Source organism: Hyla sarda, chromosome 4 (assembly GCF_029499605.1).
Source record: "Hyla sarda isolate aHylSar1 chromosome 4, aHylSar1.hap1, whole genome shotgun sequence".
Classification (NCBI taxonomy): Eukaryota; Metazoa; Chordata; class Amphibia; order Anura; family Hylidae; genus Hyla; species Hyla sarda.
The window spans coordinates 340736470-340753429 of NC_079192.1; the positions used below are offsets into that span (position 1 = coordinate 340736470).

The 16960-nt window shown below is 41.4% G+C and overlaps 1 protein-coding gene across 5 annotated transcripts in view; it reads left to right on the plus strand.

Annotated features, from left to right (window-relative positions):
- Positions 1-16960, plus strand: part of DOCK2 (dedicator of cytokinesis 2) — an 850676-nt gene that overhangs the window by 341530 nt on the left and 492186 nt on the right. For all 5 annotated transcript variants that reach the window (XM_056516504.1, XM_056516506.1, XM_056516505.1 and 2 more), the window contains 2 exons: positions 4826-4896; positions 14110-14216. In XM_056516504.1, the coding sequence (XP_056372479.1) occupies positions 4826-4896; positions 14110-14216 (178 nt within the window). The remainder of the gene's footprint in view (positions 1-4825; positions 4897-14109; positions 14217-16960) is intronic.

A 16960-nucleotide genomic window follows, 5' to 3' on the forward strand; every position in this document is an offset into this window, starting at 1 on the left:
ATTGCCCGTTATTACGAACAGAGCGAGTTTGCTCTGTGCAGTAATGATAGCGGGGTGCTATAGCGGAGATCCTGGGGGTCCCCAGCGGCGTGACCCCTGCGATCTGACATCTTATCCCCTATCCTTTAGATAGGGGATAAGATGCTAGGGGCAGAGTACCCCTTTAAGGGGTTAAATTGCTTTACTCTTCACCAGTCACTGCCCCCTAGGTGCCTCATGACAGTGCTGCTTAGTTATTATATTGACATGATGGGATGCTGTTGACAGTAGTAGTATTTCCTGTGCTGACTCGGAAGTGACTTAATATAGATCTGCTCTAAGGCTGGGTTCACATTACGTTTTTCCCCATACGGGGAAGCTAAAAACGTTCACTTCTGTATCCCTGCCATATGCCGCCCGTATGTAATTCATTTCAATGAGCCGACCAGAGTGAACCGGCCTGCTCATTTTTCCCCATATGCGGTTTTCTACCGAATCTAAAACCGTAGCCAACAACCGGTCGGCTCATTGAAATGAATTACATACGGGCGGCATACGGCAGGGATACGGGAGCGCAAATTTTGAGCTCCCCCCAAGCCGTATGCGCTCCCGTATGGGGAAAAACGTGAGGGGAACCCAGCCCTATACCTTGCTTTAGCTGAGGTCTAGTAGAGGACAGAAAGATCTCAGCACCAGTAAATATAGAAACAAATATACATGATTGAGCATTTTTTCACATTGTCTATATTTTAATAAAGTACGTATTTGTCAGACATGTTTTACCATATAAATGAAGCTAAGCTAGTAAGGTGCAGCAATTTCTTGCCTCCCTGTTGTTAATATTTTATTTTCAAAATAAGGTTTCGAAAAGTCTTCGTTTTTTTTTCTATTGACTACAAAACTGTGCTTGCAGAGAACTGAAAGCAATTTTTGACCCATAACAGTCTCGCCTGACTGGTTTGACGCAATTGGTTCTTTTATTTAAACATTTTCTAGAAACTTTTTGTTATAATCGCTGTGTGACATTAAGAACGGAAGTGACAATGGCAGAAACGTTATTAGAAAAATGACTGTAATTGCCAAAACAAAGTGAAGCAATGTCTAACAAAACATATCATTTACTGTCTAAAAGATGAAAGGAATTTCTCTACCAAAATTGAGCCTGTCAGCTCACGTTATGAAATATCTTTCTGACTGGTGTATAGACTATAGTAACTGATACTTGGTACAATTCATTTTAGTAGAATAAACAGTTAATTCTTATAAAGATAGTTATGGAATTAACTGTTTATTATTACATATGACTGAAGTAGCAGATTACGCAGGGTCTGTTTGTAGTCTGTAACCATGGAGATACATGGCTTTGCATAAGAGATTTTCATACAGAATAGTGCATTTTTAATCAAGTATTTTTGAACAATTGAAAAATGGGAAAAAAAATTATTAAATTAATTACATACCAGTCCTCAAAGGTATATATAGAAAAGAGATAGAGATGGATCCAGTTGTAATAGAAATGGGAATTATTCACATAGAAGAATTGGGTAATAAAATAAAACAATATAAAATAATATAATATAAAAGCCTCCTCAAACCCTAGCAGGGCCCATGCATTGGGCATGGGAGCTTATCACTGTGCGATAAAATATTGGATAAAACAATTATGTAATGGAAATATACCAACTAATAGAGGTGTTATTCCAATAGTATGTGTCACTCGCAATATTGTAGATATTATAGTAGCACAATGTAGGTTCAGGAATCGTTAATGAAGTGAATACATCAGTATCGCAGTAAAAGTTCAGCAATGCAGTATATCAAATGGTTCCGTAGTGATATCAGATAATTTCGTTAGTGAAGTAGTGAAATTAGTGAAGTTAGCGGGCCTTGAAACGCATTTATCAGTCTATACTACCCCCAGGAAATATACCTACCTGTACACCGACTGCCAACTTGGAAATTGCACTCGCAACAGCGGGATACCCCTGGTTTTGGGACCACTCCTGCTCGTGCACACCTAGCACATCACAGACACGAGGACGCCAGTCACCACTCCCGCACCACTGTTGTCCCCCCTTCCACGAACTGCGGCAACCTATTCAACTTCTCTCCAGGCCGGACGCCATCCCGTGCCAGCCGCTGAACACAGAGACCTCTTCCTGCAGACGGTCACCCCCTCAGCGCCAGACGCCCCCGTGCCAGCCCGATCGCAATACATCATCTGAATGGTCGGTGAGTGGTGCCATGCACCAACAATCCCGTGTATAGAATTGACTATATTACTTCACTAATGGAATTATCTGATATCACTATGGAACCATTTGATATACTGCATTGCTGAACTTTTACTGCGATACTGATGTATTCACTTCATTAACGATTCCTGAACCTACATTGTGCTACTATAATATCTTCAATATTGCGAGTGACACATACCATTAGTTGGCATATTTCCATTACATAATTGTTTTGTCCAATATTTTATTGCACAGTGATAAGCTCCTACTCCCGATGCACAGGCCCTGCCAGGGCGTGAGGAGGCTTTTATATTATATCATTTTATATTGTTTCATTTTATTACCCAATTCTTCTATGTGAATAAATCCCATTTCTATTACAACTGGATCCATCTCTATCTCTATCTCTTTTCTATATATGTACCTTTCAGGACTGGTATGTAATTAATTTAATAAATTATCTTCCCATTTTTCATATGATTTTGGCCTTTCTGGGTGAAGGCATCACCAGTAACCTTGGGTATATATTTTCCAATTCATCCAAGTGAGCTGCACATCTATTTTACATTTTGTTCTATCTATTTGAATAATTGCTTCCTTCTACAAGTTAGATACCCTTTCAATGTTCTAAAAGAGGACCTGTGGTCAAACTGTGTGAAATATTACTGTTACACACCCTTTTACAGTTATTTAATTTAATACATTCTCCCTTTTTCATGATAGGTGGGTTTATGGTTTATCTGAAAAATTTAGATAATCAGTCAGATAGGGGTAAATTTAATTTGAATTATAACAGTGAACATAAGGGATTGGCTGGACTATACAGTCAGGTGAGCAATAATATTATAAACTGAGGGGTATGTATGCCTAATATATTAATTTCCATTATTAAAATTAAACAAGTCCAAAAAACAGAATGGCTGGGCACTACTGCAAAATACCACTAGAATAGCTGTAGAAATAGTGGGGTATAAGTCCTTGCAGACCAGGGTGACAGGGGTGCTTCACGTAGAACTGGGTACAAAATATAACTTCGCAATAAAAGAAATAAAAAAACGGAGCACACACCTGTGGTTTCCTGCTGCCACGGCTTTATTCACAGTTCATGTAGAACATCGACATGACATCTTCCCCACAGACACGAGCAGAAGGTACGAGGCAGGAGCGTTCACCTGGACTGCGCTCCTGCCTCTTACCTCTTGCTCATGTCTGTGGGGAAGATATCATGGCGATGTTCTACATGAACTGTGAATAAAGCCGTGGCAGCAGGAAATCACAGGTGTGTGCTCCGTTTTTCTATTTCTTTAATTGCAAAATTATTTAAATTAAGTTGACACCCATCTGATTCCATGAATTGTCATACAAACTATAAACCCACGTATTTCAGGAGCGGGAGGGCATATCAAGGAACTATGATCAGGGCATTCTAAGCTATTTATTGACAGTTCACAGGTCCTCTTTAAGCATTCTTGATTTGTAATAGCACTGAAATTTACTACATGTTTCATTAAGGATATGTGTGCAGTAAGCTTCTGTAACCCAAGATGATACTAATAAAATTTTCAGAGATATCCATTAATGAGAATATAAAAATAAAAGGTTATCACTATTAGGAATATAGTGACCCAGAAAGCAAAAAAATTTTAAAAATGTGTTTTCATTGTACAAAGTGTAAAACCTAAAAAAAAAACTATTTAAATTACTGTAATTGCAATGACCTGCACAATAAAGCCAACGTGTCTTCTATCCTGCACAGTGTACACCATAGCAATTCTACATTGTTGTGTTTTTCTGTTTTTTTATCCTCTGAAATAAACCCTCAAGCAGCGTTATTGACAGAAAACTTAAAAGTTATGACTCACGGAAAGATGATGATGGTGGTTTCCGAACATAAAATTGCCTTTTTATTTTTTACACAAGTGTCAAGGAGGCGAGGCTGAGTTGCTCAAGTGCCACAGCCTGGTACACCTTCTAGCTAGCCCTCACATCATAGTCCTCCTTGATTGAAGTTCAGAACTTTGTACATAAATCTGGGAGGTGAGGGTGAGTGAGGAGGCATGCCATGCTTTTTCATATCAGGCCTGCCTCCTTGTCTGAGAAATAAACAGTTTATAAGTTGGTTAGATAACCGCCATCAGATCCAAGAAAGGTATAGAACAGCTATCCAATGGTGTATGCAGCTCTTAGCAGTAAACAAATTCCCTTTAAAGTCTAAAAAAAATAGTAGCATTCTTAGGAGGTTAAAAATACCAATGTGTTATTTATATTTTTGCTAATGTTTTGATAAGTTCCAAGTTTTTAAGTATTAAAATACTACTAAGAAATATTTCATGTTAAAAAGTGTTAGGATTTTAAAAAATGCCAAATTTTGAACATCCTTTTCAGCACCAAATAATATAAAGCTGAACTAGTTATTTGTTTTAAGGAGTCATCAATAAAATGTTATCAAACATTTATGGCATATGCGTAAGTTGCTGATTCATACATACATAATAGCGTTCTTTGTTATTGAGTTTCCTGGCACTACTTCATGTCAATATGTTATAAAGGAGACCAGCAGGAGAACATAAAATTGCTAATATCATTGTGTTGATTTATTGTGTTTTCAGGTTGCTGCTCTGAAATATCTACCTTCAGTTCTACAAGATGTGGAGTCAGTATTTGATGCCAGACTGCTTAGGTAACTAATAAATAAATCTTATTTACTGTCAATGTCATAGGAGTCACTTGTAAAAGGCAATTGCTAGTTTAGTCGGCTGGTTCTGGATTGCTGTGTAATCTTTTTCAGTTTTAAAGGTTAATGCATTTACTAATATAGTTTAGAATTAATTACAATTATTAAAAATAGTGTTAAGTGAATCGAATCTGGATTTGGTGTAAACTCAAATCTCAGGTGGTTAATTTTGTCCGAACCTTTATACATCCTCAGCTCACTGTAATAAACTTCCCAGGCCAGGTCACTCTGCCAGACCCTGGGAATTTTTCCTCCTGCGCTACAAAGCTTTCCATACACAGCAGTGACTTGCTACCAACTGCCACAAGATTTCCTGGACAGAATCAGAAAATGTTTAGCGAATTGTGTGCAGAAATGGTGCCTTTACGGCTTCTGCCCAGGAAATCCTGTGGCAGTTAGTAAAGACAATCCTGGAGAGGAGAGGTAAGTATGGTTTTCATTGTCTTTCTCTTTTCATTTAGTAACCTTTTTTTTTTGTACAAAAAGAAGACCTAGACTACTCTAGAGCAAAAAACAGAGTTTTTTTTTTTAACCACGGAGGAAGAAGATTATTTCAATAAAGTTTTGTTTTTTTACCTGATGTGATTTTATATATATTTTTTTTCATTTTTACTTAGTAGTGGAAGCTGTCTGACGAAGGGAATCATTCTTATCCGTGACTTAGTGTTACACTGTAAAATAGCTAATGCTTACCCCTATTACCCCAGTGTCTATCACAACGTGTACTTGTAAGAGCCAGGTACCAGCATGCCCAGGCATTTTGCAGGCCCAGGCATTTAAAAATGATGGTCAATGCCTGGGGCAATAGCAGGCTGTTGTAATTAGGCTAGTAATGTCTAAGTAAATGGCCCTTGCCATCTTGGTAGTGGCATACTGCTGCTGCTTTGTTTTGTACCTGTCTGGTTATGTGGAAAAAATGGTGAACCCCACACATTTTTTCTTAAAGAAGCACTGCCATTATAAAAAACTTTTTATATTTTGTAGTACTACTGATAAGATTACTTTTTTTTTTAAATATACATTTATTTAAAAAAATGTCAGTTTCCCCCAAAAATCTAAAATGAAAATAGCCGCCACTAGGGATCATCTATCTTTATGCAGACAGACTACTCTGTATTTTGCAGCATACTGGATACCGGTTGTAAAGTGTGTTGGTATCCTGTATAGGAGATCACCATTGCTCCACTACAGCCTTCAGCTGTTTCTAAACTACAAGTCCCATGATGGGAGTTGTAGTTTTACAACAGCTGGGGGTACAATCTTTGTAAAACTCTGTTTTTAGAGCTGTGTATCCTTCAGCTGCGTGCCTCTAGCTCTTGCAAAACTACAGACAAAGGATGTGTGGACATGCTGGGAGTTGTAGTTTTGCAACAGCTAAAGGCAACACTGCTCTAACACAACGCTTTATAAACAATGCGGCTCCAGCTGTTGCAATGCAAAACTACAACTCCAAGAATGCTTGAGCAGCCAAAGCTTTCTCACTCCTGAATGACAAAGAAGCTGATCAGACATTCGGGAGTCTGTGAAAGCTGAATGACACACCTAGTGACAGCTATGTTGATTAGCATCCAGAATTACTAGGAACAGATAGAAAATATATGAATTAAAACCACTCTGCAGTGATTTGCAGACTGCCAGGCTGTTCCCAGACTCAGAGCAGATGAGTCATCCACAGTGAGGGAGAGAGACTGACACACCTCCTCCATAAGGCAAGAACAAAAAGCAAGTGAGCAGCATATAAATGCTATTTGTTAGGAATATATAGTCATATACACATAAAAAGGATGTACATGATCAGGATTAGGTACTGAGTAACATCACTTATTTTTTTTTGCACTATGACAGGTACGCTTTAAATAATAAAAAAAAGTGCTATTTTCTATAACCGGACAGAAAAAAAAACAAGCTGCAGCAGTCTGGCATTGCCAAGGTGGCAAGAACCATTTATCTGGGCCATCGCCAGCCTAATAACAGCCTGCTACTGCCTAACACATAGGACATAATTTTTTATGGTCCATGCCTCCCGGTAACCAACTCTTCTCAGTACCCCTGGTAACAGTGGTTCCTAGGATAATAATAGGGGGGTTGACATTAGCTGCTTCTTGGGCCTACGGTTAGGCCCGGCTTGGTAATGAACACTATCAGACGGCTTCTACTACTAAGCCAAAAAGTTATAAAAAAAAATAAATAAAAGATAAAAAAAAAAATATATATATATACATACATATATACACCTAAGGTGTTAAAAAAATTGACCACATGGTCCTGGTCTTTTAACTGTAGAAAAAAAAAGTTTAGTAACATAAAGTTAACAAAAAAAAAGTTCAAATGAAAAACCATACTTAACACTCCTCCCCATTATTGACTTTGCTAACTTCCTCAGAGCTCCCTGTTCAGAAGCATAAGGTACACCACTTTTGTACACAGTGGGGGAGATTTATCATTAAATGTCTATTGTAGACACAGATCTACCCCTTTACACTGCCTGTCTAATTTACACTCTTGCTCAAGTTTTACAAAAGGTGCGCACTCCTTTGATAAATTTTGTGCAAATATAGAAAGGCCCCCCTCACTCTACCGTGCACTCCTTCTCTAGCACACACTTCACAGAGCTGCACTTCACAGAGCTGTGGCATTTTCCCACTGTACACTGCTCACATAGCTAGAAGTGCCAGAGCAGCAGTGTGTGCCTAGCAAAACTCTGCACAATAGTAAAATCATAAATCTTTATAAAGTACACAGAGGGGAAGATTTTCAAAGAATTTTGCAGCAAAAAAAAATAAAAATCTATTTTGGCGCGAAAAGTATCACATTTTCAAAGAGCTTTGCGCCGTGATTTACACTGTTCACTAGGTACATGTATGTCATGTGTCGGAAGGGGTTAACCACCCAAAAAAAAAAAAAAAGTTACTTGTCAGTTTGCAATACATTGACAGAGGTGGAGCATGGATACTACATTAAAAAAGGAAAACTTAGTGTCAAACAAAGTTATGCATTTATTAAACAGTAAACTTTGTTACCTTGACAATTAAAATGAAGAGCATATTAAAAAATAAATCTAATTTAACAATCTTAAATCTAATTAAACTGTGCAGTCATAAAGTAATTAAATCTGTAAGGATGGTTACAATATACCAATAAGTGTAGGATGTCTCTAGAATGCAAAATGCTTTCATTTTCTACTACTACAATATGTACTTCACAATGCTTAGAAACATGATAAAGAATATAAAGTGGTACTTCAACTTACAATGGCCTCAACATACAATAATTTCAACATACAATAGTCTTTTCTGGACCATTGTAACTTGAAACCATACTCAACATACAATGCCAGACTTCTAGTTCCAGTGCAGGCATGTGAGGAGCGAGGAGACCGAGCTCCCACACCCCGGACCCCATACCCGCGCCGTACTGGCCTCATATGGGACAACTCTCTCTACAAATCATCCTAGTGCCTCCCGGGAACAAGAGGGGATCTTTTACGTGGTGCCCGCACCTCCCGGCATCACAAGAGGCCCAGTCAGGCTCCCGCCCGCCGCCAACTTCCCCTGCAGCGCAGCAAAGAATGCAGGGATGCGCTGACAGGCAGGAGCGCCAGCCAGCACGGTGCTCCTGGACAGACACTCACCAGCAATGATCAGGGAGGTGAGTGGGGGGATCTTTCCCCTCCGTCTGCGCTCTTCCCTCCTCCAGCTCCGGGTCCTGCAGAGAGGGACTAGTCCCAGCGCCACCAGCTATGATGGGCAGCCGCCATCTTACATACAGCAGAAGGAGCACAATCACCTCCCTGCCAACGCTGTGTCACATTTGGGGCCCGGACAACCCTGTATTATCCTCCCAACCCTGCTCCTTTGCCAGCGGCCTCCTCTCCCAGTCCTAGGAGTCCACATATTCTTTATGGACCACTTCCTGACTAAGAGGACCCCATGCCAGGGCACCTCAGAGACTTCTTTGCCCTCTATGCCTACACCTGCTCAGGCCCCGATACCGGCCAACCAGGACCCGCCAGCAGCCAGGGAGACAGATATTATTCTCCCCGGATGATGCTCTGAAACATATCACTACAATTCCACAGCACCAAGCACAAGCGGTAGCCACATAAGTTTCTTTAACTACTCCAATGGACCTCCAGTCCTTTGCAGCTGCTTTGGTCAACAGATGCTTTGGTCATAAAGCAGATGATGGAGAACACAATGCGTTCCACGCTGACTCTTATACAGAATTACCTGCTTGCACAATCATGGAGGCTGGGTGAGGCTGAACAGAAAATCATTGCTTTAGAAGATGAAAACAGCAGTCTGGCTACCTGCTTGAAATGTCAGCAAAAAACTTGCGGACTTGGAAAACCGCTCTTGTCACAACAACCTGCGCCTAGTGGGAGTTATTGAATCTCTTCCTCAGTCAGATCTTCAGGCCTTTTGTAAACGTGACTTACCCAAAGCTCTGGGGCTTCCACACAAATGTCGAGTTGAAAGGTCTCACAGGCTGGGTCAGCTGGTGTCTGAGCGCTCGCAATCATGTTCAGAAGTAGACGCCCGACCGAGACAAGTTATCTTAAAGCTGCTTGACTACAATGACAAGATGGAGATCCTGAAGGCCTTTCACAGACATATTTAACCACTGACCTTCCGCAATAGGAAGTTACTGATCTTTAGCTTTTTTACAGAAGTGGATAAGCGAAGACAGGCTTACAGCAAGGTCTGTACGGAACATTATAAGGCCAAGCGGTGCTTCTAGCTCCAATGTCCAGCGACCCTGAAGGTTTTCTGTCCAGATGGGACTTTCACTTCTTATCAAGCTCCAGCAGCGGTGGAGGCAGCCCTTCCGGATCTTCTGGCGACCTCTGTGCAGCCTTCTCGATCCCCTTCACCTCACTCTCCATCTCCGAGGGGGAGACCTGATACCACTTCCAGACCTCTCAGATGCAGGGATGATCAGATGCGCTCACCTGGAGAGACAAGGAAGCTCAGAAAATCGTTGGGGAAACGCAGCAGAAGTCGTAGCAGCAGATCCTCCTCCCCGGACTGAGTATTACATATTGCTGTTTTGACCATTCCTATGATTCCCCATCTCGTAGTGGGGGCCTAGAATTTTTTTATGCTCCACTTAACTAAGGATGAGACATTTATAGACCTTCTGCGGGGGTGGTGGTTGGAGTTCGAGACCGACAATGCAGCTCACGCACATAACCCCACACTTTATTGGGAAACAGCAAAAGCAGTGCTTAGGGGTAAGATCATGGCATATAGCAGTTCCCTCAAACAAAAAACACAGGAGGGCCATGCTGAGACTAGCGCAACTCTCACTGAAGCCTATTCCCGCTTTGTTGACTCCGCCACCCCGACCCATAAACTCCTTTGGCAGGAAGCGAGGGCTTCTTAAGAACTTTGGCTGAATAGACAGGAACGCATATATAGATCCCACTTTGAACTAGAGTTATTTAAACATGGCAATAAGTCTGGCCGTCTTTTGGCCAGGCTGGTGAAAGAAGTATTTGCACCTGCACTCGTATTAACGTTGAAATACTTCCAGGGTCAAACCCGGAACGATCCTCACTTGGTCAATGCTGCGGAGGGCTCCTATTATACTGAGCTGTATTCCACGCCCTCCACTCCTACCGTGGAGGGGGCTCAGTTTCTGGATGGCCTCTCCCTCCCGTCCCTATCGTAGGAGCAGTGCCAGGAGTTGAATGCAGACGTGACATGGTAAAGACCCTTTAGATCCTACAGACCCATTTAATTGATCAACCAGGACGTGAAATTGCTGTTGAAAATCCTGTCAAACAGGTTAGCCAAGTTCCTGCCCACTCTCATCGGAGATCCTCAGATGGTATTTATCAAAATGCACTCAGCGGTCACGAACATGGGCAAAGTCCTAGCAGCCATGGATAGTGCCCGGCTCTGATCTCAACCAATGCTCCACCCTGCCTTACTCACACTTGATGCTGAAAAAGAATTTGATAATGTTTGGTGGAACTGGTTTGGACTGGTGCTGAACAAGTTCGGGGCCACAGGTCACTTTAGTTCCTTTATATCAGGTCTCTATGATGGTCTCACAGCCAGTGTCTACACCCCGGGTATCCTTTCCCCTCCTCTCACTTTGCTTAAAGGTACGCCCCAAGGCTGTCCCTTGTTGCCGGTGTTATTTGACCTGGCGATTGAGACGATGGCGCACTCATTGCTAACTTTTGATTTATATAGGGGTATTACGGTGGGTTCACAGGAACTTAAGTTATCCATGTTTGCGGATGACATCCTTCTCTATGTTAGTGATTCGAGGAGTGATGTCCCTAAAATTATAGAATTTTTCTCTGCAGTGGTGGAATTCACGGGATATAACATCAATGCTTCGAAGAGCGTGTTGCTGCCCTTGGGTTCTGCCCCACGTAGATGGCTGTCTACTATGGGAGATCTGTGGGTGAGGGTAGCCACCTCTTCCATCACTTACTTAGGCATTCATATCAGTCGCACACCTGACACGCTCTACTCACTCAATTATGTCCCCCTCTTTTGGCAAATAGTTACGGAATTGAAAAAGTGGGAGAACCTAATGCTCTCCTTTCTGGGTCGGTGCCATCGTGTCAAGATGATAAGTTTCCCTCGCCTACTTTATCCCGTTCAAACTCTTCCCTTTCTCCTGAAGCATGATGATGTTTGTTGCCTAAATTCCACCTTTACCCGCTTCCTGTGGCAGGGTAAATGCCTGACATAGCTTTACAGAAACTTTATATAGAGCATGTTTTACAGAAATATGTTATGTAGAGCGGAGGGGGGAGTCAACTTCCCGATTATCCGGGGCTACAACCGGGCATGTTTATCTCGCCATGTAATGGACAGAGGTGAAGGGCTCAATATTGTTAGGGACACGATTATATCTTCCAGACTTTGGGACCTCACACTTAAGCTGCATCTCATTCCTTAGATGATATCATAGGCCCAGAACCGAGGGGGGTTTCTATTTTGTCACTTTACCTGGCCTTCCACACTCGTCTCCTCAAACTACACCCTGAGGAACTCTTTACAACCTGGGAGTGGTGGACGGGTGACACTGACATGCACATCACTATATTAGTGGGCTGGGGGACGGTTTGCAAACACGTCCTTAATGAAAGATGGAGGGAAACTTACTTTAAGTGGTCTCACGCTGTATTGTACGGCTTTAACATTCTCCCCTCACCTTCCTTCCCAGATAGAATTACTAGCTGCGCCAAGTGTAACTCCGCACTAACAAATTTGTGTCATGGGATTTGGGACTGTCCCTTCACGGCTGACTACTGGCGGTTGGTGCGAGACTATGTCCATTGGAGGGTGCTTCTTCCATTCGCGCCCCAGTCTCTCTTATTTCATCAATTGCGCCCACGGGGGCGGTAGAAGACTTTTTTCCATTTTTTTTCATGTGGTACTTTTGGTGGTGCTTAGATGCCTATTGGCTAAATGGTTAGATTCACAGATACCGGATATCGCAATGCTCTATCGCAATTGAAAGTCTTTTTGGGTGTAGACAGACTGGACGCCGAACGGTATTGCAATACAGGTACTAAGAGGTTTTTCCAGAAGTGGCATTCCTTTATTGTGACTCACTTCGACTTTCCGGGGATTGCTGCCATAGTCTGTCCTTTTAGACAGATGATGGGGTATAATCTTGAAGCCCTGAAGAGCACCCTGGGAGCCCTGCAATTGCTCGATGGCTAACTGTTCCGATTTTTACACAACTGTGCTTTTTTCTCTGATCCACAGGTGGGGCTTTTCTTCCTCTTTCCCTAGCCTTAGCCTTGTATAATTTGCACTGGGTGAAGGTATTGTCTTGAGACAAGTGAAAAGGGTGGCCAGAGACTTTAGAGCCTTCACCTGATTTCTCTGGACAATTGTCTCATTACATGGGACCCTAATGTTTTTGCTTCTTTATTTTATTTTTGTGTACTTTTCAGAACCAGTTACTAGGTCTCCATAGAATTATAGTCTCAACATACAATGGTTTCAACATACAATGGTCGTCCTGGAACCAATTAACATTGCAACTTGAAGGACCACTGTATGTTCTGATCATTGGGAAGTATTAATATTTTATCACTAAGGTAGTCTTAATAGTTTCTTTCATTCTTCTTTAAAGTGTCATAACCTCCCAAGTTTGAAATTTGCACAGATAACGCATAAGCTAATGTATATACCCTACTGCACAGGTAAGTCATATTTCCAGAATGTTCTGGCCTTGAAGATATTTCTGATCTTACTTAAAGGGGTTTTGCATTGACACCCTTTTTTCTTGAGAAGCCCTCTGACAACAAGCCGATCAGAGTGTACCTGCTGCTGGGACCCTCAACAATTAATGATTATCTGTTGGGGAACTTGGCAGCTAGAGTCATCATCATCATCACTGGTGAAATGGAGCATTATGTTGTACAAATTAAAATAAGTTACTTATCAAGGTAATGCTTGGTCTTTCAGAGAAAGATACTCTTTGTAGGCATGGCATTGGCTATATCGGGGAGGTCCTAGTATGGCTAATGTATAATTGGATTCCGCTCAGAAATCTCATTGCTTTTAACAGGAATCTGCTGCTCCATGCACATGACAGAATTTCTGCGTCTGTAATCCCATTTCGGTCCACATTGAAGTGAATTATTTTGGTAGAATGCGCCTACAAATGCTTTGGCGTCTATAGATATATTGCATTTCTGAGCGGTCCTAGCAGTGGCACATTCTGCCAGTGCTCACAATTTGTAGAATGTTCGCCCATCCGGGAAAACATTCCTCAAATATTCTGCCATGTGAACATTGCCTAAACGAGACAACCCTTTTAACTTTTAAAGGGAAACAAAAGTGTACTGTGGTGAATAAGGAAAAGTGAGAATCAGATGCTGGCAGTAACTGCACCTTCCGATTTTACCCAAATGGTGCCAGAGCCACATTTAGTCCTGTTTCCCCCTGTAGTATACTGAGAAACAGTTTTTATTGGAGGTGGCTTTGGTTTCCTAGATGTTTCTGTACTGTATTGTATAACTTCCCCTCTAAAAGATAATTGAAGTAAATGAGAGAATTTTATAGGAATCCTCTAGTACTGAGCATCTTTGTAGTTTCACCAAGATGGAGTTTAGAGTTTAATGATGTAATCAGAAAATGTAATGGTAAACATTTAACCACTCTCTTTTTCATATAGCCAACTGCTGTATGAGTTCTACACGTGCATTCCTCCAGACAAATTACAGCAGCAAAAAGTACAGTCCATGAATGAGATCGTTCGCAGTAACCTGTTTAAGAAACAAGGTAAGACATGTAGAGATTACAGATAACTACTTATGTAGTCAGTTCTGTATAAAAAACAATTCTAAACATAATACATCAAATCGTACTGTCAGTAAGCAAGATTAAATCCTAGGAATTTATGTTACATTACATCATGATAGGGGCCAAAAAAGCTCATAGTGGACAGCCAGTTTCTTGTTTGGTAGAGCCCTCATTCTGTATATGCTGTAGTAACTTGAAAAGGATTTATGGGGGGGGGGGGGGGGGGGGGGGGCGATGTTTGTTTTTATTTCCTCAATTTTCCATTTTAATTTTCCACCTACAGACGCATATGATAGCTTGTTTTTGTGTACCACCAATTGTACTTTGTAATTACATCACTCATTTTACCATTAAATGTACGGTGAAAGGGAAAAAAACAATTGAAATGGAGAAATTGAAAAAAAATAAGCAATTTAGCAAATTTTGAGGGCTACTGTTTCTAAGTGCTTTTTTTTTTTGTAAATGTGACGTGTACAATTATTCGTAGGTCTATGCGATTTTGTATACATTATTTTATTTACAAAATGTGAGGGCTTCTGTTTCTAAGTGCTTTTTTTTTTAAATGTAACGTGTACAATTATTCGTAGGTCTATGCGATTTTGTTTACATTGTTTTATTTACAAAATGTGAAAAGGGTGGTGATTCAAACTTTTATTAGGGAAGGGGCTTATTCACATTTATAAAGCATTGCACTGGACCCCGTGATTTTTCTGTGGGTGTCTGATCAGCTCCACTCGTTTTCAACATTTTTGATTGTGGTGTCTAAAGGGTTAATGCTGGACATCGGCCTGATCGGCCATCTATGGCATTAGCCATAGGTCCCAGCTACTGATAGCATATATATACAGCGGCAGTCATTGAGGGGTTAAAGCAGACCTGTCAGCAGTATTTTGGAGTATAAAGTAAGGGCACAGCTGTATAGGGCTTGTAACCATAAATCCGTACATAGTTAATTACCCCCTCCAGCACTGAGATATTAATGTTTAAAAGGATATGGAAATTAGCCTTTGGAGCCCATTGGGTGCTCTCCTTGGCTGCTATTGCCCAGCAAATTTGCCTCTTCATCTGTTAGTCACAGTCAGGGGGTAGAAGAGGGGACCAGCGCACAGGGAGATGACTAACTGGTGAAGGGACTGGACTTTGCTGGGCTCTTTCAGCTGAAAGGAATGCCTAGTTGACCCCAGAGCCTAATTTGCATATATTTTAAAACTGTCATATCTCAGCGCTGGAAGAGTCAATTACTCTTCAATCGTTTACTTCAGGTTACAACTTTTTTTCAATTTGCCCAGAATGCCTGCATTTAAAGGAAATCTGCAGCTAAAAAAACGTATCCCCTATACACAGGATAAGGGATAATTTATTTTTTGTTTGTTGCAGATGTCCTTTAAGAAAAGAAAACTTCCCCTGATGCCTCCGATATCCCGCTCCAGTCCTCCGATGCGGTCTTTCTGCTTCTTGTGGTCGACTTGTTACACTGCTGTTTAGCTAATTGCTCGCTGCAGCAATGTCCTGCCTCAACCATTATTGAGTGCTGGTCTTCTTCCTGGTGCCATGGCTCAATACACCACACTGCTTCTCAGCCTATCACCGGCCAAGGTCAGACATAGCTACAACCGGTAATAACTTGATGTGACAAATCAACCACAAGAATCAGGAAAGGGATCAATTCGGGGCCGGTTGCAGGTTACCGAAGGCAACGAGGGAATGGCAGGTGGTAAGTGCAGTTTGTTTTTTTAAATGTTGGCATTCTGGGTAAGTTATTATAAAAAAAAAAGTTGCATCCCAGAGTACCCCTTTAATTAATGAGGTATGTATGTGTTCATGTCCCAAAGCCCTGCACAACCATACCCTTCATACCCTAAAATCTGCTCACAGATCTGCTTTACAACCCCTTAAGGACCAAGGACGTATGAGTACATTCTTGGTCCCGCTCCCGTGATATAACGCGGGGTCCCACGGTGACCCCGCATCATATCGTGGCGGGCCTGGGGACATGGTGAAGCCGGGACCCGCCGCTAATAGCGCGCGGCACTGATCGCGGTGCCGCGTGCTATTAACCTTTTAGCCGCGCGCTCATCCGATCGCCGATTGAACGCTTCAAGCCTGAGATCCAGGCTTGAGCAATCAATCACCGAAAACCCTGATCAATGCATCCCATTGGAGATGCATTAAACACTGTTAAAGATCAGTAAATGCAATGTTGCAAAAGAAAAGTGTAAAAATGTCATTAACCCTTTGAATTATCCCTTCCCCTAATAAAAATTTGAATCACCCGGCATTTCCAATAATAAAAAAACAGTGTAATTAAAAACAAAAATAAACATATGTGGTATCGCTGCGTGCGGAAATGTCCGAATTAAAAAAAATATATCACTAATTAAACCGCACGGTCAATGGCATACGCGCGAAAAAATTCCAAAGTCCAAAATAGCGTATTTTTGGTCACTTTTTATATCATGAAAAGATTAATAAAAAGCGATCAAAAAGTCAGATCAATGCAAGAATGGTACAGACAAAAACTTCAGATCACGGCGCAAAAGATCAACCCTCATAGCTCCCTGAGACCCTCATAGGGGTCAGAAGATGACAATTTTAAACGTATAAATTTTCCTACATGAAGTTATGATTTTTTTCTGAAGTACAACAAAATCAAACCTATATAAGTAGGGTATCATTTTAACCGTATGGACCTAGAGAATAAAGATAAGGTGTCATTTTTACCG